General features: G+C 41.8%; 1 protein-coding gene across 1 annotated transcript in view; it reads left to right on the top strand.

The window, feature by feature from the left end:
* LOC139652175 (protein PHTF2-like) overlaps window positions 1-19,584 on the top strand; it is a 48,484-nt gene extending 28,900 nt beyond the window's left edge. The window contains exons 5-21 of the mRNA XM_071529154.1: window positions 3,031-3,100; window positions 4,301-4,459; window positions 4,695-4,860; window positions 7,448-7,609; window positions 9,523-9,751; window positions 9,875-10,024; window positions 10,277-10,433; window positions 11,077-11,147; window positions 11,382-11,510; window positions 12,094-12,179; window positions 12,608-12,800; window positions 13,026-13,157; window positions 14,286-14,372; window positions 14,776-14,931; window positions 15,223-15,318; window positions 15,658-15,783; window positions 16,363-19,584. Coding sequence (XP_071385255.1) covers window positions 3,031-3,100; window positions 4,301-4,459; window positions 4,695-4,860; window positions 7,448-7,609; window positions 9,523-9,751; window positions 9,875-10,024; window positions 10,277-10,433; window positions 11,077-11,147; window positions 11,382-11,510; window positions 12,094-12,179; window positions 12,608-12,800; window positions 13,026-13,157; window positions 14,286-14,372; window positions 14,776-14,931; window positions 15,223-15,318; window positions 15,658-15,783; window positions 16,363-16,383 — 2,190 coding nt within the window. The 3' untranslated portion in view covers window positions 16,384-19,584. The remainder of the gene's footprint in view (window positions 1-3,030; window positions 3,101-4,300; window positions 4,460-4,694; window positions 4,861-7,447; window positions 7,610-9,522; window positions 9,752-9,874; window positions 10,025-10,276; window positions 10,434-11,076; window positions 11,148-11,381; window positions 11,511-12,093; window positions 12,180-12,607; window positions 12,801-13,025; window positions 13,158-14,285; window positions 14,373-14,775; window positions 14,932-15,222; window positions 15,319-15,657; window positions 15,784-16,362) is intronic.
* Window positions 19,585-20,805: the final 1,221 nt, after the last annotated feature.

The raw sequence follows: 20,805 nt of genomic DNA on the forward strand, positions 1-20,805 counted from the left end.
TGTGGGTCACTCCTTGAGATGCCATCAAAACTTGACCAGTAACTAGTTTATACAGATAAGAGACTATAAATAGCCCAGAGATAAGACTGCTGTATCTGCCAGGCTGGTCTGTGTAGTGCTGTTTAGAGCCAGCTTGTTCTACAGCGTCTGTGAAGGACTTTACCGCTGGGCTAAATCCACTGCCAAGAGGAAGCTATCGATCTGCTCCGTCAGTCCCTTATGGAGACACACACACACACACGCACACACACTCGGTCTTGCTCTTTCTCTCTCTCTCTCTCCCTCTTTCCCTATCTCTCACTTTCACTTTTTCCCACTCACTCTGTCACACACCTACAGACATACACACACACACACACACATTCACACAGTGTATTGGCTCAGTCGGTCTGCCATTAAAAGATAAGGGCCTCCATCAGACTTCTATATCAGACATTGACTGATAACCTGCAAATTGATTGGCCGGTGTGTAAATATTAGCATGAGATCAGATTCAAGTGGACTGCTCAGTGTGCATTCAACTGCTCTCTCTTCTATTTAATAAGACTTTGAAGTTCTTTCAAATTAAGGCTTTTAAAGAACTACATGATGATGGACAAGGAGCATCTTGTTAAAAATAACCTTTTTGTTGCTTGAGTGCTTTTGAGATAATGATAAGTTCCCTTGTACCGTTCATTAAACATCTCCAGTATGCTAAGTGTTACCATGCACCACAGTAAACTGAATACTAAAAATACATAATGGATGGAAATCTGTGAGTGTGTTTCCCCACTTTAGCCCCGCCTCTCTGTGTGTATGTACATAACACACTGTGGTAATGACTGTGTTACCCAGAGTCATTGATATGAAACCTCAGTAAAACCAAGCTATTGTCAGATTGTGGGTTCACCACAGTATCACCATAGCTACATAGACATTGTTGTCCTTAACCAAATACACACACACACACACACATGCACACATGCAACACACACACACCTTTAAACCACCTGTTCAAAGGAACAGTTTAAATATTCCGCTAGCTCTGGCAAGACACACTCATCACTGTTATTTACTTTCTCTCCTCTAGGAAATGCATCTCACACACACACACACACACACACACAGTTCTTGGGTCGACTGTAATCCATCAAAGACTGATGCGAGGCACTTGGAAACGTAAAAAAAACAAAACCATTGCTGTTCTGCTCCTGAAAAAACACTTCAGATACTTACACACACACACACACACACACACACAACAAGCCTTGCCTATGTGTATTCATGCACACACAGTGTTACACACTCCACACACACATACTCATAATTTATAGTTTCTCATAAAGTTTCAATACAGTTCTTTATCACATTTGACAAGGCCAGTATGTTGTTCTGCTGATCTACTTTGTTCAGCCGATACTGTGCCACACACACAAACACACACACACACACACACACACATACACACACACACTCACACAGATGAAGCCTATGTAAGTATCAAAGGAGGAAGTCACACGCTGGCACAGGAAGTTAACACGCTGGCACAGGAAGTTAAGCGTACCACAGGGGAGTGTAATTCCCAGGGTCATAAACAACACAAAGCACTATCTTTAAAACTAGAACATACAATAGAAATGACACAATCTAGTCGAGTTCTATAATTTACAAGCTGGAGATCGCACTGATAAATGAAGTTTCCTTGAGAAACAGAGTTGCAGAAGTCTGTTTAAGATGCTGTATATAACATTTTAATGGTAATGTATAATTACCGTAAACAAACAAGACCATCTCTCTACCAGCCTCAATACTGCATTTTACATTGTGTGCCACTGGGTTAGATTTCGGTTGAAATCTGCTGGATTGGTTTATGGCACAAAGGGAGATTGCTTTATAGCACAAAATAGGAGAAGGTGCTCTTCTAGTGCAAATGGAGCTAAAATCGAGTTTCGAGTGAAAGCCAGTGGAAAAATCACTTCCAACATGTTTATCCTCTTAAGTAAAGCCAAAAAGAAGACAAATGCCAGGCAATATCCTCCTTGTGACAAGAAACAACAGGGTTTGTGGGAAATGTGGTCTTAATATTGAGAAACACCAGTACTAACAACACCACTGACATGAGACAGAGACTACTAATCATCTCATCAAAATGCTACATATAGCACCTTTAAACTCACTCTGGTAGAAATATTATCCTTTGTCCAAATCAACAGCACACTTTGTCCGTCACGTTCATATCATATCATACCATGCACAGGACAGGTTTGAGCCTGGGAAGGGAACTCGACCCGAGGGGAAGCAGTAGACCTTGCTAGTGTGAATGAAGCCTGTAACAAAAATGCTAAGGTTGGGCGACTGTGGGACCGGCCCTGGTACCACAACATTCATTCAGCAGTGGTGCGACACTATAGTCAGAAACATCTGCTAGAGATTATGGCAAAGTAATATGATGGTATAATTTAGTCCAGTTTCATTTTCAGGCACTAGTGGCTTTCACTGAAACATTGCGGACAACAAGAGACACTGTGCACTGCAGTTAAAGGGATTTCTGATTCCATCACTGTACAGTATATAGCCTCGAGTGGCTGGGCTTCCACTGTTAGACACAACACATTTATCTGTACAAAGGGTTTAGTTTCAAGGGCCCAAAGGTCTTTACAGATGTTTTTTTTTGTGAGTTGAGTGCACATGTCTGCCTGGATCAAACTGTAGAAATAGGTTTACTAGATTGGATGAGCTGACTACATAGAGCTAGTTGACCTGATTTAAATAGAATAGAGCAACTAGCTGTGTGTGTTTTAGCCTGAATGCACGGTGTGCCTCCCCAACCAATGTGTGTGTGTGTGTAGGCGTAACACACACGAGAAGCCCTCTGCTATAGAGTTACTGTAGGCATGCGTGTGAACATCTATATGTCCATCACTTCCCCCTCTCTCTCTCACTCTCTCTCTCTCTCTTTCTCTCTCTCTCTCTCTCTCTCTCTCTCTCTCTCTCTCTCTCTCTCTCTCTCTCTGACACTGACTCCATGTCTCTCTCTGTCTCCCCCTGCAGGGTTTGAGGAACAAGCCGAAGAAGACAGGCCATGTCAAACCAGACCTTATAGATGTGGACCTGGTTAGAGGTGAGAAAACTGTGTGGTGCGTGTGTGTGCGTGTGTGTGTGTGTGTGTGTGTGTGTGTGTGTGCGTGTGGCGTGTGTGTGTGTGTGTGTGTGCTCGCTCTCCCTTTCCATCATGCTACTTGTATAATATGCCTGACTGGCCTTATGCAACAGCTACTATCATCAGACATAGTACATCGCCTACTCATCTGGGTACACATCAAACACACACACACACACACACGCTAACCTGAGATGCCAGCATCACTGTGCCAACCTCCTGTCACTCTTGTTCTCTCCATCTTTCCTCTCATCTCTTTCTCTACCTCTTCCTATCGCTGTCTCATATTCATCGGGTTTTAAATTATTCATCAAATCAGTCAAATTTATCCTCATTGTTATTTATACCACAGGGAGAGAGAGAGATAGAGATCGAGATGGGGGATAGAGACATAAAATTAAAGAAATGGAGGGAGGGAGGGAGGAAGGGAGAGAGAAAAACAGATGGCTAGAAATGTAGAAAGAGACGGAGAGATGCAAGTAAAGAGAGAGATGATATAGAAAACAAAACAGAAGATAAAGGGGAAGGAAGAGAGATGGAGATGGAGAAGGAAGCAGCGAAAGACGGACAGGAAGAAAGAGATGAGTAAAAGACCTGATAATGGATTAGAGCAGGGTGCAGCACACGAACACACACACTCTCTCTCTCTCTCTCTCTCTCTCTCTCTCTCTCTCTCTCTCTCTCTCTCTCTCTCTCTCTCTCTCTCTCTCTCTCTCTCTCTCTCTCTCTCCCTCTCTTTCACACACACACACACACACACACACACAACATACACACACGGCTCTGATGTACTCCAGGATGTATTAAGAGATGAGTTTTTCTGCTCGCTACAGAGGCACTCGGCTAATTAGTTCCTCTCATTACACTAAGAGTGTGTGTGTGTTCATATGTGTGTTCATACTTCCTGCATCGTGTGTTTCTTCGCTCTGTATGTGTGTGTGTTCTCCCCGTTGCGTCTAGTGTGTGTACCCCTTTCGGTGTGTGTGTGTTCCCTGCATTGTGTTACATACAGTATGTGTGTGCTTTATAATGTGTTATAATGCTTGTTCTTTCTTCTGTACTACTGCAAAAAAGTTGGATCAATATGAGCTGTACTGTGTTCGTGTGTGTGTGTGTGTGTGTGTGTGTGTGTGTGTGTGTGTGTGTGTGTGTGTGTGTTAGGCTCGGCGTTTGCCAAGGCCAAACCAGAGAGTCCGTGGACGTCGCTGACCAGGAAAGGCATCGTCCGAGTCGTCTTCTTTCCGTTCTTCTACCGATGGTGGATCCAGGTCACCTCCAGAGCCATATTCCTCTTACTGCTGGCTCTCTATCTGCTGCAAGGTAGGGCCGTGTGTGTGTGTGTGTGTGTGAGAGAGAGAGAGAGAGAGAGAGAGAGAGATGCATTACGATCAATGTTGAACGCAAGTAACAAAAGTACTTCTCTCTGTCTCTCTCTCTCCCTCCCCTCTCTCTGTCTCTCTCTCTCTGTCTCTCTCTCTGTCTCTCTCTCTCTGTCTCTCTCTCTGTCTCTCTCTCCCTCTCTCTCTCTCTCTCTCTCTCACTCTCACTCTCTCAGTGGCAGCAGCGGTCCTGTATGTGTCCATCCCTCAGCCCCATGGGATACCAGCCACCGAGGTGTTTGGAGCCATCTGGCTCATGTTGCTGCTGGGAACCGTCCACTGCCAGATCGTCTCCACCAGAACCCCAAAACCCGCCTCCAGCAGCGGGGGGAAGAGACGCAGGTAAGGATGGAGAGAAGAGGGTGGTACTGTGGAGCTGGACGGAGGGAGGGAAGGAGGGAAGGAAGGAAGTGTCTCTAACACTGGAAGGGGAAAAATAGGGGAATGAAGGGTGGAAAAGGAAAAATGCTATGGAGCTGGACAGAGGGAAGGAGGGAGGTAAGAAGAAAGTGAGGGAGGGCGGGAAGGGGGTAAGAAGAAAGCAAGGGAAATAGGAAGAGGAGGACGGAAGGAAAGAAGGGGGACGGGACAGACGGAAGAAGAGAAGTAGGGAGGGATGAAGAGACCCGAGGAAGGGAGGCAAGAGGTAGGAAGGGGGGGAGAGAGAAAGGGAAGGAGGTAGGGAGGGATGGAGGAAGTTAAGGAAGGGAGAGAACATTGGAGGGGGGAAGGAATGAAAGGATGGAGGGAGAGAGTGAGCGAGGGAGGGAGGGAAAGGAGGAGGAGGGAGGAAGAGAGGGATGATACAGGAGATGAAAGACGTTAAAATATCAGAGTACGTTACACCTTTCTCTCGAAAGAGAGAAAGAGATGCAGGATGGAAGGGAAGGAGGTCGGGAGCGATTGAAAGGAAAAGGAGGTGAGAAGGAGGCAGGGATTTGAGGATGGATGGACAGATGAAGGTATAAATGGATTGGAAAAGCAAATGGGAGGAGTGAAGTCTGTTGGAAATCTCTCTCTCTGGTTAACTGAATTATCATTGGTTAAAGGCAGAGGAGTTTGTTGTTTGTGATAAACTAAGCCCCGCCCCTCCTCTTCCTGCATTGGTCACATGGCCCAGAAATACCTTGTTCACTTCCTCGTTCTGTATCAGACGTTTTTTTTTTTAAACTTGTACCTTGTGATTTGCTCTTTAGATTAGATGCTTGTTGGTTATGAACCTTATCATTACCGTGTGTGGCTGCTGTGAATACTATGTTTTCCGGTTTACGACATTGTAAAGACAATTTTCAGACTCTTGGGAAGAAAATTGGACCATGCCACAGTTTTGGAAAGGGGTTTTTAGTGAGGGGTTGGGAGGGTGAATCAAGCCATTGTTTCCTTCATTGAATCAACGTTTGTCATGGTTTCTTTCACTTCAAGGACAGTTGAGGAAAGAGGAAAAAATCATGAAACTGGTACAATTATTTGACACAAAGTTGATTCTGTTTCTCTGTATTTCTCTCTCTCTCTCAGTCTGTATCTCTCTCCCTCCTCACCCCAAAAGTATGTTTTTATTTTTAAGAAATACCAGTCCTTTTCATCTTTTCCTCACCACACTCTCATAGACATTTTGCTCAGAAAGAGAAATCAGTTTCCCATGGTTTTGGACATGAGGGTAGTCAGGAGGCTCCATGTGCTGGATCCCCTTCAGGGCAGGAAACTCACTTTGTCATCTACCAGCTGCAACACTTTCCCTGTTTACCCAGCCACATTGATTTTTAGAATGGAAAACAGCGTCCAAGTGATGGTTGGTTACTTGGCAAAGAGCCTGGTAGAGTAGATAAACCTTCCAGCCACAAACCAAATGTAGCAGCATTAAGCAGGTAGCTAGTGCATTACCTTATATTGTATATATGTAACTTGTTTTTTTTTTAAATCAGCAAATAAATCAAATCAAACAGTGGTAAAATGTTAACATGAGCCTGGATCCTCAGGTGAGAAACTACATTTTTCAAGGTTTACGAAACCAGGAGTTAGTTTTTTATTACCAGTGATAGTTGAGAGAAAGGCTTCATGATTCATGTTTTTTTTTTCATCCTGTCTTTAAATTTGAAAACCAAAAGACAAGAGTCCTAGCTTTGGAAGGTTCCAACAGACTAAATGATCTCCTCTCTACCTCTCCTGTTTCTCCTCTTTATTCATGTCCAAGTCTTTAAAGAGGAATTCTGCAGAATGAGACTTTTAGGTTATTATCCTGCAAATGTAGACATTTAACTAAAATTTCTCCAAAACGTTTTGTTTTACTAAATTTGATTCATGCAATCCTATCATTGCACTACATTGGCTGAGAGGTTGCAAGAAAATTTCATGGTACATTAAAAACACCTCACATCTTACTTGTACTTTTACGTTTGATTTAAGTTAAAAGTGCTTTATTAAGAAAATTGACTTTTTACAAATTTACTTTATTACTTTGTTTTTTATTATTTTTATTTGATATTCTTGATATACAGGAAAGTGACTGTCCATGAAAATTTCTTTTAATCATCTCTGATGAGATCAGTTTCTCTTGAAATTCTCTTGAAACAAATTTTAGGAAAAGCTCTACTTTTGCAGAATAACAACCTAAAAGCCATTTTCAGTAGACTTGCCCTTTAAGTGTGTTGGCCCCGTGTCCACCGGGCTCCGATGTGTCAGGTCGCTCTGCTGTGTGAAGCACTATGGCTGCTACTGAAAACCTGTCTGAAGCACGGCTTTCTGTAGCTTCTGTACAAGTCGAGCTGTTTTTAATTGGCAGCGCTCGGTGCTCTGACTAAAACCAGGCTACATGTAACACGAGGAGGGAGTCGGCTCCCGGTGGACACACAGCCTTAAGTCTCTCACTCCTCCCTCAGTCTGCAAGTCCACTCTAAGTCTCTCTCCACCCTCTATTCTTTCCAAACTGAAGGAAGTTGAGGAAGGCATCTCAGATGGAGGTGCATAGGGAAGGCGACGGGTCTAGCACTACCGATAACACACAGGAGGGGGCGCCACACTCCCACTCAGCCAGCAGCACATACAGCCTGGGCGCTCTCTTCCAAGATTTCTGGCATGATATCTGTAAAGCTGGGTGTGTATTTTCGTTTCCCGTCTTCCAAAATAGAGATATGCAAAGACAGGGTTGGGATTCAGTTCGGTTTCAGTTTCAGTTTTCAAAATGATACAGATGGAAATTAGCAGTTTGCCAGTTCTTGGTAACTGCCCTCTATATTGAATAAATAAACAAACAAATGAATATGGCCTATCATTATAAAATGTACCGTAGTTTCAATTCAGTAAATTCTGAAAGTGGAATTTAATCAAAATTTTAAATGTCTTAGAAGGTTATTATACAGGTTATCTGTATCCAACCAGTAAGCAAAGAAATACATTTTGAACTGAAACCAGTTTAAGTTCTGAGTGAAGTCAAAGTGAGAAACTGAATCCCAGCCCTGATCAAACCTAATCTGGATTTCTCAGGCCGCAACATCCCTTCCTGTCCCAGAGCACAATAAATCTTCATCCTATTGGAGAAGGAATGAGGAAACTATCTTCAGATTGGTTGACTAAATATTGAACATTACTCTTTTGTTGGATAAGCAAAGGCAATTTTAATTGGATGGTAAGAGAAAAAGCATTTATTTGGACTGAAGATTATAGGATTTAAACTCATTAGCTGAAATAAAAATACTATCAAAATCTCCATCTTCCCATTTTTGTCATAGCGTTAAGCAGGAACAGAGGGATTTTGCAGCTGATTTTGATGCAGATGACTCGCTGAACAAGCTACGTTCAAAAGAAGCATGGGGCGCCGTTCTTGGTTGGACAAAACGATACCAACAATTCAATCGTCTGTAAGGTTTTCTGCCTCTTGTCAAAGACAGTTTGACAACAGCACACTGGCATTTGAAGCTATGAATATCATCTTAGTTGATATTCATACAGTCACAATCAGACCTTTACTGCTAAATCTGTTTGATCCTCTCTACCCGTTACCTATCAGTAACATACTGCCTTTCTCCCCATGCTACTGCTTCAACCAGCTTTCAGCAGATCGCAACAGTGTGGAACGAGTAATCTCTGATTGATTAATTAATCGATTGATTGATACATTCATTCACTTTATTTAATCAGCGCTCAGATCAAAACATATCAGCTCTGTTAGGAACTTCACTCATTGATCCATCCATTGATTCACTCATTCATTTAACTTTAACTGATATTCAGAATACTTTTTAGTGACCAGGATTTTGTTTTGTTTTTCATAAGAAGACAAAACAGCAAATTAAGTCTAATAAGTCTAAATCTAATAAATGTATTAGATTGTTACTCACTTTTAGATACTATATTCAGAATACTTGATGCTCAGAATTCAGAGCAGCTCCACTCAGTTAATACACGAACATCACATTTTTTTTAATTCATTCATTAATTGCCTCATCTATTCTTTCATTCATTCATTCATTCAGTCAGTCAGTCAGTCGGTATATATTTTTACCTTAATGGTTAGTTCAGTAACAGCCATGCTTTATGCAACACTTTGTCCCTGTTGGCCTTTAGCCTGAACGTTCCACACTGTTGTGTTGTTGAACGCTCTGTTAGTGTTACTCACCGTGCTGCATGCTGCTGCGACGTGAAGATCTTCATTACTGGTAGGCTCACTGCCCCACTCCCTCTGTCTGTATCTGTATCTGTATCTGTATCTGTATCTGTCTCTCTCTCTCTCTCTCTCTCTCTCTCTCTCTCTCTCTCTCTCTCTCTCTCTCTCTCTCCCTCTCTCTCTTTCTCCCTCTCTCTCTTTCTCTCTCTCTCTCTGTCTACATCCCTCTCAATCTCCCTTGCTCTCCCCATCTCCCTGTTTCTCTCCCCTCCTTTCCTTTATCTCTTTCTTCTCTCCCCTCTCTCCTTCTCCCCTCCCTCTATCCCTCCTTCTCTTAATCTTTCACTCTCTACCTGAAACCCCTCCTCCTCTCTCCACCTCCCTCCTTCCCTACCCTCCTTCAGATCTAAGAAGTCCAAACTGTCCATCGACAAGTCGACGGAGACGGACAACGGCTACGTGTCATTGGACGGCCGGGTGACCAATCGCAGCAGCGAGGAGGGGCTTCAGCTCCACGAGCAGCGATGCGATTCGCTAATCAGGGCCGACGAGGCGTGCTGGAACTCGCACGCCCCGCCCACACACACACACACACCCCGCAGCACCGGGCTGATGCTGGCCAGCGGCAATAAGGTAATAGTAATGAATTAACACACACAGAGAGAGAAACAAAACTACCAGGCTGTAAGGTACCTCCAGGATTTGGCTAATGTGTGTGTGTGTGTGTGTGTGTGTGTGTGTGTGTGTGTCGTGCAGGAGCCAGCGTCAGAGGAGGCGTCCAGTGAGGAGGACCCGGAGGCGTCCTACAGCGCCCTCCGCAGGGGAGTGGAGAGGATGAACAGCAGCGACTGTACGCTCCGCAACCGCAAGAACACACACCACTACAAGAAACACTACGCCGTGGAGGTACACACACACACACACACATATTTGATGTATATATTGACATATTTATAACTGATTGGCCCAGAATTGGTGGGGGACGACTTGTGTACTCTTGCCTTGTTTCCCTTATTGCCCTTCAGGCTCTACAGTATTACAAAAAGAATGTGATCAATTCATGTCAGAAAATGAAGACGGACCATAGAAAAGTTCATCACCACAAATTCATTCTTCAAAGAAATACCAATTCTCTGCCTCTCTCCCTCTCTCCTGCAGGACGTCCCAAAGTCCGGCACCAGCTGTAGTTCCAGGTGTTCCAGTCTGAGGACTCAGGACTCAGAAAGCACTCGACACGAGTCGGAGACGGAGGACCTGCTGTGGGAAGACTTCCTGCACTGCGCTGAGTGTAGATCCTCCTGCACCTCAGAGACTGGTCAGTAGAATAGAATAGACTAGAGTAGAACCAAGAACCAAGAACCTAGTCAGTATTTCTAGATTTATAGAAGAGAAGCAAACCAGGACTTTCTGGAATGTCATGGAAGTTTGAAAGGTGTATTCCAGACAGGGGAATTCAAGAAATTTGATAAACTCTCTGGGGAAGTCCGGGAATATTAGGGAAATTTATAACCAGGTCACTTCACAGGAATATAAGAGAATGTATTTTATACCTTGGTTGGTTTTCTCCACAGCAAGCCCAGCTGTGTAGTAGAAACCAGACCAGTTTACTCCCTTTAGTAAAACAACATTAACAAAAGTAAAGAATATCATTTGTAGGTCATGGAAGTGCTCAAACTTGGTTATGGAAAGTCATAGAAAAGACATGGAATTATAGATCAGGGCCAAGTTGGGAGACTTTCATTTGCTTTCAAAACTCTTACATAAAACAGTATATAATAGTTTAAATAATATTCCATTAGTAGATAGAGAAATGCATTAAACTGAGTATGTGGAGTATTTTTATGTGGTGGTCCACCCCTTACAGATAGATAGAAACAGTAATTTCTATTGATATTCTGGATGAATGGTCATTGTATTTAAACTAATACAGTATGCTGCTCACTTACTGTACTCCACAGAGGGGGAGGGGGGAGGCACGCCCGTCTGCCCCCCCGCCAAGAAGGAGTACAGAGACGACCCCTTCCATCAGGTTGGTAAACATAAAACTTTCTCCTGATTTCTGTTCTCATATATGTGTGTGTACACGACTTTGGAGAGAACACTGGAGAAAAGTTACACATGTGCCAAGTGCAGAGAATATTTGCCTGCAGGAGGGAAACTGTTGTCATCGCTGTCACAGATAAAGGCAAATGGAACGATATACGGCAGTAAACGGACCGTTCAGTAGTAACGTTGGTGTTGTGGTGCGTTTGTTTTCCCGCAGGGTCACGTCCCATGGCTGCACAGCTCCAACCCCGGCCTGGAGAGAGTGAGCGCCATCGTGTGGGAGGGAAACGAGTGTAAGAAGGCCGACATGTCTGTCCTGGAGATCAGCGGCATGATCATGAACCGAGTGAGTGATGGGGGGGGTGGGAGGGAGGGACGAATAGACAGACAGAGAAGAGAGGGAAGAAGGAGAGAGAGAGAGAGCTGTGGGTAGCAGTGTAGCTGTAGAGGAAGCAAACACGTGAAGAAGAGGTGGATAGACACTTTTAGATTAGATTAGATGAGATTTAGCAGCAAAGAAAAGGATATAGGTAAATTTATTATTTTGAAGACAGTACAACAAATATTTATAACACAAGAATGTACTAAAGATAATAGAAGTAGATAGAGAAACAAAGAACATTTGCTCTTTTTGCTTGAGAGAATTCTCTCTATATTGACTGCTGTCAGGCTTACCGGTCGAATAACAAACTCATAATTAGGGCTCATTTCAGTGCCAGTCCAAAAGCCAGTAGCTCCAGCCACACACTGAGCACAGCAGTGTGTTTGTCTCTGGTGGCTCCATCTGTTAGCTGGCCCAGGTCGGAGCTGCCTGTAATTCTCCCAGTCAACACTAGGTGGAGTTGGTTCATTACAGCCAAATGATCTATTTTAATCTCTGTCTCTGTCTGTCTCTCTCTCTCTTTCTCTCTCTCTCTCTCTCTCTCCAGGTAAATCTCTACACTCCTGGTATTGGCTACCAGGTGTTTGGAAACCTGGTTGCAGTGACGCTTGGCCTCACGCCCTTCGCTTACAGGTACTGTAGCATGAGACAAAAGATGAGACTTTGTGAAGTGTTTTGGTCCAGAATGTGGTATCCACTTTGAAAAATGTGACACCTACACTCACAAAATGATTGTAAGCAAAAATGAAAACAAATTATAGTGCTTTTTTAAAGATTAAAAGCAGGTAACGCAAGTGAGAAATATTGAAGAATACTGCAATATTGAATTATACATTATACTTTTTTTCTTCAACTTGGATATATAGTGTTTTGGAAGTAAACTCTTCATATTGTGATAGGAATTCACAACATGCATTCTGCTGCTGAAAAATGTTATAAAATATCTAGTTGTAGGAATTTATAACTATATTGTACGTACAAAAAGTGCAACAGTATGATTGCAGATGTTTCTACAGGAAGTTGACGATATTTTGTTGTGACTCCTTGTCCCTCTCCTGTAGGTTATCTCAGTACCGCGACTTGGATCAGCTGACCACGCTCTCAGCCAATGAGCTGCTGTCTGTGGCGCTGGGGGGCGGGTCCGGCCCGGATGCCATGGTCGTCACCATGGTAACGCTGAGCTTCCTGGTGCGCGTTTGTCTCATATGGCTGTTCTTCTTCCTGCTCAGCGTGGCAGAGAGGACCTACAAACAGGTGAGAGAGAGGAGGGTGTGCGTGTGTGTTTGTGTGTGTGTGTGTGTGTGTGTGTGTGTGTGTGTGTGTGTGTGTGTGGGTAAAATCTAAGTGGTGGAGACGATGCTTTATGAATCCTTAAATGTCCTTAAATCAGGTTGAACCTCTGCAATATTTAAATCTTATGTAAATTATGATTTAACCTGTTGGATTAAAACAATGTGTGTGTGTGTGTGTGTGTTTCAGAGGTTACTGTTTGCCAAGCTCTTTGGTCACCTGACCTCGGCCCGCAGAGCCAGGAAGTCTGAAGTTCCCCATTTTAGACTGAAGAAAGTGCAGAACATCAAGATGTGGCTGTCGCTTCGCTCCTACCTCAAGGTTAGTTCATCACACACACACACACACACACACACACACACACACAAACACGCACACTTTTGACGCAAATGCCATTTAAATTTAGTCAGATTTTAGTCAGTTTAGTTTTTAAAAATAATCACATTCTAGCTGATGAACATACTTGTTATAACATGATTTGGGGTATACACTATCTGCTGACCAATAGGATTCCATCTTCACATCTATACACAAATCCTCACTCTGTGCAAGACACTGCCTAGTGCAATTTAAGGTAGTTCATAGGGCCCACATGCCCAAGGTTAAATTGTCTAACATTTACCCTGATATCACCCCCACTTGCAACAAATGCAAAAACAGTGATGCTACCCTTATCCACATGTACTGGCTGTGCTCTCAATTACAAAACTTCTGGAAAGACGTCTTTCGTACCCTATCCAACATTTTAAAGCAGAATCTAGACCCGGACCCTCTGGTAGCTCTGTTTGGCATTACCGATGAAGATGATCCTCATCTGACATCTGCAGAGCGCCGCATGGTTGCCTTTGCCTCACTCTTGGCTAGACACGCAGTCTTGCTCAAATGGAAAGATGCTGCCCCGCCCACACTTAGTCAGTGGCTTCGAGATATAATGTCCTGCCTTAAATTGGAGATGATACGCTTCTCAATCAGTGGCTCTGGGGAGAAATTCTATAAGACCTGGGGACCCTTTTTGACATACTTTCATAACACCCAAACAACATAGTGTGACATGCATTGTAGCCCTGCCCTTGACACGAAAATAACACCTGACTTCATGGAAATAGCTACATCCTTAGTTTTATTTCTTTATTTCTAGGTACTGTGCCTCATACCTATTCTAGGTAATCAAGAGGGTGGGAGGGTGGGGGGGTAGGGACGTCTCACTTTATTACTGTCACTATTATCACTTTTTATTTTTATATGATACTACATTGATGTATATTTTGTAACAATGTGGAATATGCCTGCCCAACCCTGGGAACTTTTGTTGAAAATCTCAATATAAAGATTTTGAAAAGAACATACTTGTTATGCGTCAGCTATTTATCTGTAGATTTGCACCAGTAGATTATATTTGTCACATTTAGATATTTGTGTTCATCATTTCTGTATTGTTTGATTTTGCAGAGACGGGGTCCTCAGCGCTCAGTGGATGTGATCGTGTCGTCTGCCTTCCTCCTCACTCTGTCTGTCGTCTTCATCTGCTGTGCCCAGGTACCTGTGTGTGTGTGTGTGTGTGTGTGTGTGTATGTGTGTGTCCGTCCATCCATTAGAGACTGGTCAGTAGAATAGAACACTGATAATTTGATTACGGTGAATCTCTTCTTTAGCCAAGTTATTGAGTTCAATGCTTGATATTTCAGAGATACTGAATGATGAACTTCAGATAACGATTAATTTCCATAATAGATAATGTGGCATTTTGGAATAAAACTCAAATTTAGATGCATCCATCCTGAAAAATGTTTTTATTATATCATATTAAGGGAATAAAATAGTGACTGAACCAAGTATTGTTCTCATAATGATTTTCTCTGAATCTCAGACACCACTGATCAGACTTTCTCTCTCCTCTCTCTCACTCTCTCTCTCTCTCTCTCTCTCTCTCTCCCTCCAGTTGCTCCATGTCCATGAAACCTTCCTGGAGTGTCATTATAACTGGGAGTTGGTGATCTGGTGTTCCAGTCTGTCTCTGTTCCTGCTGAGGTTCGTCACTCTGGGCTCCGAGACCAGCAAGAAGTACAGCAACACCTCCATACTGCTCACTGAACAGGTACACACACACACACACACTTTTCTGAGATTTCTGAGATTATAGTCAGAAATTTGTGAGGGAAAAAAAACCCCCTCACTTTTCAAGCTAGGATCAACCAAGTGGAACACTTCACATATGACAAGGATAGTGAAATTCCTTGCAAACTTCTGACTTTAATCTCAGAAATTCGTAGGTTTTTCCTCGTACATTTTTTCTCGGAATAGTACCCCCCTCCCTCATTCACCTACAATGGCTCTAATGTGCTGTCGTAGACTACTGACATCTTTTTTTCGTTTGTGTGTTTCACAGATCAACCTGTATCTGAAGATGGAGAAGAAGCCAAACAAGAAAGAGGAGCTGACTCTGGTCAACAACGTCTTAAAACTGGCAACCAAACTACTAAAGGTACTGGACTGACTGACTGTCTGTCTGTCTGCATGGTGTCCACCGCTCCTTAAAGAGACACAAAGTCTGAAATGAAGACCTTAAAAAGTATTAAAATGTCTTAATTACAGCAAAGCTGCAGACACCCTGGCCTGCCTGCCTCTCTAATTCTCTCTATATTGACTGCTGTCAGGCTTACCGTTCGAATAACAAACTCATAATTAGGGCTCATTTCAGTGCCAGTAATTCTCCCAGTCAACACTAGGTGGAGTTGGTTCATTACAGCCAAATGATCTATTTTAATCTCTGTCTCTCTCTCTCTCTCTCTCTCTCTCTCTCTCTCTCTCTCCCTCTCTCCAGGAGTTGGACGCTCCGTTCAGGTTGTATGGTTTGACTATGAACCCTCTGCTCTACAACATCACCCAGGTGGTCATCCTGTCCGCCGTGTCCGGAGTCATATCTGACCTGCTAGGATTTAACCTGAAGGTGAGTGTGTGTGAGAGAGAGAGAGAGAGAGAGAAGAGATCTGTGTTTTTACTGTTTTACATGACCTCATTAGGTTGAAGGGGGGTTAGGGTTAGGTTTAAGTTTGAGGGTCAAACACAGAAGCTTGCAGTAAGATGAGAACAATCTGGTGATGTTTATGGGATGCAGGTAAAACCCATGTAAAGTCATAGTATATACCTTAGTGAGTAGTATAAAACTGGCGTAAGTTATATAAAGCCAGGGCCTTTTAAGGGACAGAAGCATAAATTAATGCCTTTCTGAAAATAACAATTTTTGTTTAGATGATAGTTGATCAATAACTGGAAGTCCTAGTTTACTCATCTTTTTATTTACCATTACATCAATGGATACAGACTTTAACACATCATTACACATGAAGAATTACTGACTTTTTCACTCTGCTACTCTGATAAAGCAGAGAGGAGGCAACTGCAGAACAGAAAGTACCTGCAGGACACAGATGAGATGCATATTTACTGTTTGTTTGTCAGTTTAAAGCTCTGAAACTGAAAAGCAGTTTGTCTGTAAGCTGTTTCTCTCTTTCTTCCTTGTCTGCAGCTGTGGAAGATCAAATCGTGACAGTGAAGAGAGAAACACCGCTCGCCCTTCACTCACTGACTGACTGACTGACTCACTGACTTAATGGCTGAATGACTTCATGGCTGACTGACTGAATGACTGATTTGTCAGTCTCGACATATCGGAGTGCTTTGACCTTCAACGTTCTCACTTTGTGCAATTCACAAACTATTTATTTACCCGCTCAGTGTTTTTACCTACTGTAGGTTTTATTTCAATTCTAGTTTGTTTCATATTTTGTTTTAGGAGACAAAGCGATACTGTGTTTTAACTGTGTTCACAAAAAAGTGTTACTATTATTATTATTATTATTATTATTATTATTATTATCATTATTATCTACATGATGGTTTAGGTTCTCTGCTGCATTTGGGTCAGTTCAGTTTTCATTTCAGCCTATTCAGGAATTGCAGCGTAAGATATAATAATACAATTCTGAAGGTGAATCGGTCAGTGGTGGAAAAAACTGAGCTGTTGGGAGAACTCAAGTTTTTGTGTTTTTGTTACTTAAATTGAAAGTTCCCATGATTATTTCTATATTGAGTGAGTTTCATGACCCTTAAAACTCCAAAAACAAACAACTTGTTAAATACCTGTTTAAACCTTAAAACCTATTTTTAAAAATGCCAAGAAGAAATTAAGGATTCTTTTCTTCCTTCCTGAAAAACATATTTTTTGCAGATACATGGTTTTCATCTGACAACAGTAAAATTGGATGAAATTTGTTGAGGTGAGTCTGCAGTCGCTCACAAAGTCAGTTTGGTTTCCGAGGAAAATTCATCTAGCAACCTGACTTCTAAGTTTTAATGTATGTAGTTTAACATCATGATGTGGATTCCCTCATATTTTCCACAGAAAATTAGAATTAAAGGGATACTTCAACTAATATCCCCAGCCGCAAGTTTAAATCTATCTGGTCTGGTGAAGAGAAATAGTCGACTATTTTGGACTATAGTCGACTATAATCCTCATATTTGACAAAAGAGAATGTGAAGATGAATGTTCTCATCACTATTCTTTGAATCCCAATCTCAAAATTGATTTCCTATTAATGCCTATTTCCTGATTCATACCAGATCCAAGATATAACTAAAAAAAAATGAGGTTGTTCAGCAAATTGATTTCCTGAATTCGCTGACCTGAGAAAGAATTGAGCCCAAGTTTTGTTCTCAAAATGCAAGAAGTATGTAAAGAAACTTTAAAAGTTTATGGAAACAGAACATGGAGGAGAGGCAGCGTTCACACAGGCAAGAGACTTGAATTTTAGACAACAATGAAAGCATCTTGGCCACAAAGGGTTAAAAATCAGTTACTTCTTTTAATTTCACTCTGGATCCTGAAACAGCCTTTTAGTCGAGTTTCACAGTGTTGCTTCAAGCTTTTGAGTAAAACGTCAGTTCAGTGCCGGTTTCTATCAGGATCAATTTCATTTGTAAACAGAAGATGTGATTTTTATCCTGGACTCAGATCTGTTGTTTTCATCTCTGGTTTAACACAGAGAGCCTGTTGGATCTGAGTCACATGTGGTTTTCTTGTTCCTGTGTCTGGTTTGTTGTTACTGTGTAAATCCATAGATTTCGAGTCAAGTCTCTCTTAACAGGAAAGCCCCTCTTTTTCAGCCCTAGGCCCAAATCCAGTTGAAGAGTTTCATTCCAAAAATGAGATAAACGCTATTTGAGTCAATTGCCTAGTATGGCCACATGATTTCTGGCATACAAAGTAAAACTTTATTGAAATCCTTTGCTCTCTTGAGCTCTTTTCTAACCAAATAGTAAGATTTTAGAGAATATTATTATCTGTGTTTTGCAAATTTTGGGCAATGAAAATCAGGGATTTTTTGCGTGGCCATGTTGCAGTTTGGAAAGAAAGCCTTCAAGTGTAATTCCTCACTCTGAGACCCAAGGTCAATGTAATATAGCAGTCATGTGACCGCATGCAAACCATTGAAGCTCCTCACCTGCTGTTCAACAAACACTGTTGTGAAGGACTGATTCAGTTTGGGGGCAAGAGGGGCGGAGTTTGAACCTTTTGGGACAATCTGATTGATTTGTTCGTGTCGGGCAAGGTCAGATTGTCCCAGAAAAGTAGTGGACTCATTTTTTAAAACCAGTTATTTATAATCTGTAATCTGTTTTAGTAAGGCCGGGGTCAGTTCCATCACTTCAACCAGTTCAGACAGTGGGTTTTAAGCTAAATTATAAAGAACCTTTTTTTTAATAAATAACCTCCCAGGGAGAATTGACATGAGCATGACTGCTTTATGATTAAGCAATAAATTGCTGTATCAGTGTTGAGTTTTAGCTGATTGAAGTGAAGTGAACTGGCCCCTGCCTGCCGCAGGTTATCTCTACATACTGCAGTTGGGACGAGCCTGAACGTGAATGAAGATATGCACTTTACACACAGATAAAAGAAGAGGAAGAAAAACATGTTACGTTGCGTTTCAATGTCAAAAAGTCTTTGTTGCTGTTGACAAAGACAAGAGACTGTTTTTTTTTACATCACTTGCTTGGCACAGTGTGTGTGTGTGTGTGTGTGTGTGTGTGTGTGTGTGCTGTCGGAAGTAATGCTAGCTCCAAACACAATCTGTTGTGTCGACAATTTGCATCACTTTCTGAAGTAAATCCAACATGGTACATGCAGTGTTATGATGCCCATAGAAAACACAAAATATCAAGTTGCATACAGAATATTCATATGATTCAAATGCTGACGCCTCAGTTAATAAGTTGGCATTTTGCTAACTGAGAGTTAAAAACACGACAATGCTAGCATAATCATCTTTAGTGTGTTTGAAGAAGACCAAAGTGCTTTCTTTTATTGTTTGTTTTTGTTTGTCTCAGCTGGAAAAGAATGTATTCGCAGCACATGCTTTAAAATATAAGATAATATTTGTTTGTTTCCCTTTGGAAATGCTTTAAAACTGTTCAAGTTGTTGTTGCTTATTATTTTAATATATATATATATATTCCTTTTTGGCATTGTGTTTTTCTTTCTTTATTCATTTGTAAAGGCGGTCCCTCGCTCAGCTGACAGGAGACATTTTGCTGTGTTTTTAAGGAACAAAGGAGTCTGAAACGTATGGAAACATATCCAGGTGACGGACTCTCTGTTGTGATTCTGTTTTCAAAGAGTCTGAATATTTAGAGGTTTTTTTTGTGAGCTGGTCTGTCCACAAGGTCTAGATTTTTATAAGAAAAATAAAAGAAATGGATGTTGACATGCTGCTCTTTTGTTGTCTTTTGTTGGTCTCCCCCTGCAATTTTCTTTGGAGAAAAAAATAAATAAAATTTAGGATACAGAATGAATATAACAAGGCTAATTTCTATATGAAAATATAAGAAGTTAATTATTCTTTGCAAAAAGTGTGGTGTGATTGGTTGCTCTGTTCATTACGTATCAGAGAGACTTTTGTTGTGAGAGTCAGAGAGAGTCAAAGAGATTAGCATAATTTAGCTATAGGTGCTCAATTAAATTGTTTAGCTGTGGACTGTAGTGTGTCAAGATAGACCGATTTGTCATTTATTTTAAACGAGGAAGGGTGGAGGACGGCGAACCTACGGAGGAAGAGGAAGGTGATGGCGGAAGAGGGACCCGAAGCCAAGAGAGGGACTCTGAGATTGAGGAAAATTCTCCAACTGAAAATAAAAGTGTGGGGGAAACCTGTACGCTAGCCCTGCAAGCAGTCCCACCACTGGCCCCGTGGATTTAAGGATCAAGGCGTCCTCAACAAAAGTTGTACCCCACTCGACCATTTGGCCCTCAGCAAAGTCACGGCAGATGCAGCTTTCTGTTCTGCATGTTAGCATAAACAAGCTATGGACGCTATGGATTGGACATTGACAGTGTGATTGATGCTTTGCTGTGAACCACAAAAACAGGCGGATCGTTCTTCTGTGACTAGTGAGTAGAGTACACATTTTTTTGGTTTTGGATTTTAAGTGACTAGTTATTATTATTATCAGCAATGAGTGGGCCAATCATAACAGTGTGACCATGTGAGAACTAGGGCTGCAAGTAACGATTATTTTCATTCATTCATTTTTTTTCTCGATTAATCGATTAGTTGTTTGGTCTAGAAAATGTCAGAAAATGGTGAAAAATGTCGATCAGTGTTTCCCAAAGCCCAAGATGACGTCCTCAAATGTCTTGTTTTGTCCACAACCCAAAGATATTCAGTTTACTGTCATAGACGTAAAGACGTAAGATAGAAGTAAAGAAACCAGAACATATTCACATTTAAGAAGCTGGAATCAGAGAATTTTGACTTATTTTTCTTAAAAAATTACTCAGACCGATTAATCGATTATCAAAATAGTTGGCGATTAATTTAATAGTTGACAACTAATCGATAAATCGATTAATCGTTGCGGCTCAAGTGAGAAGTACCATCTACACAGTGAGTTTCCTCAGTTGCTTGCT

The sequence above is a fragment of the Centroberyx affinis genome, unplaced genomic scaffold (genome assembly GCF_046629955.1).
Source record: "Centroberyx affinis isolate AG114_WGS23_722 - 3 ecotype Tasmania unplaced genomic scaffold, CSIRO-AGI_Caff_v1 ptg001773l_1, whole genome shotgun sequence".
NCBI lineage: Eukaryota > Metazoa > Chordata > Actinopteri > Beryciformes > Berycidae > Centroberyx > Centroberyx affinis.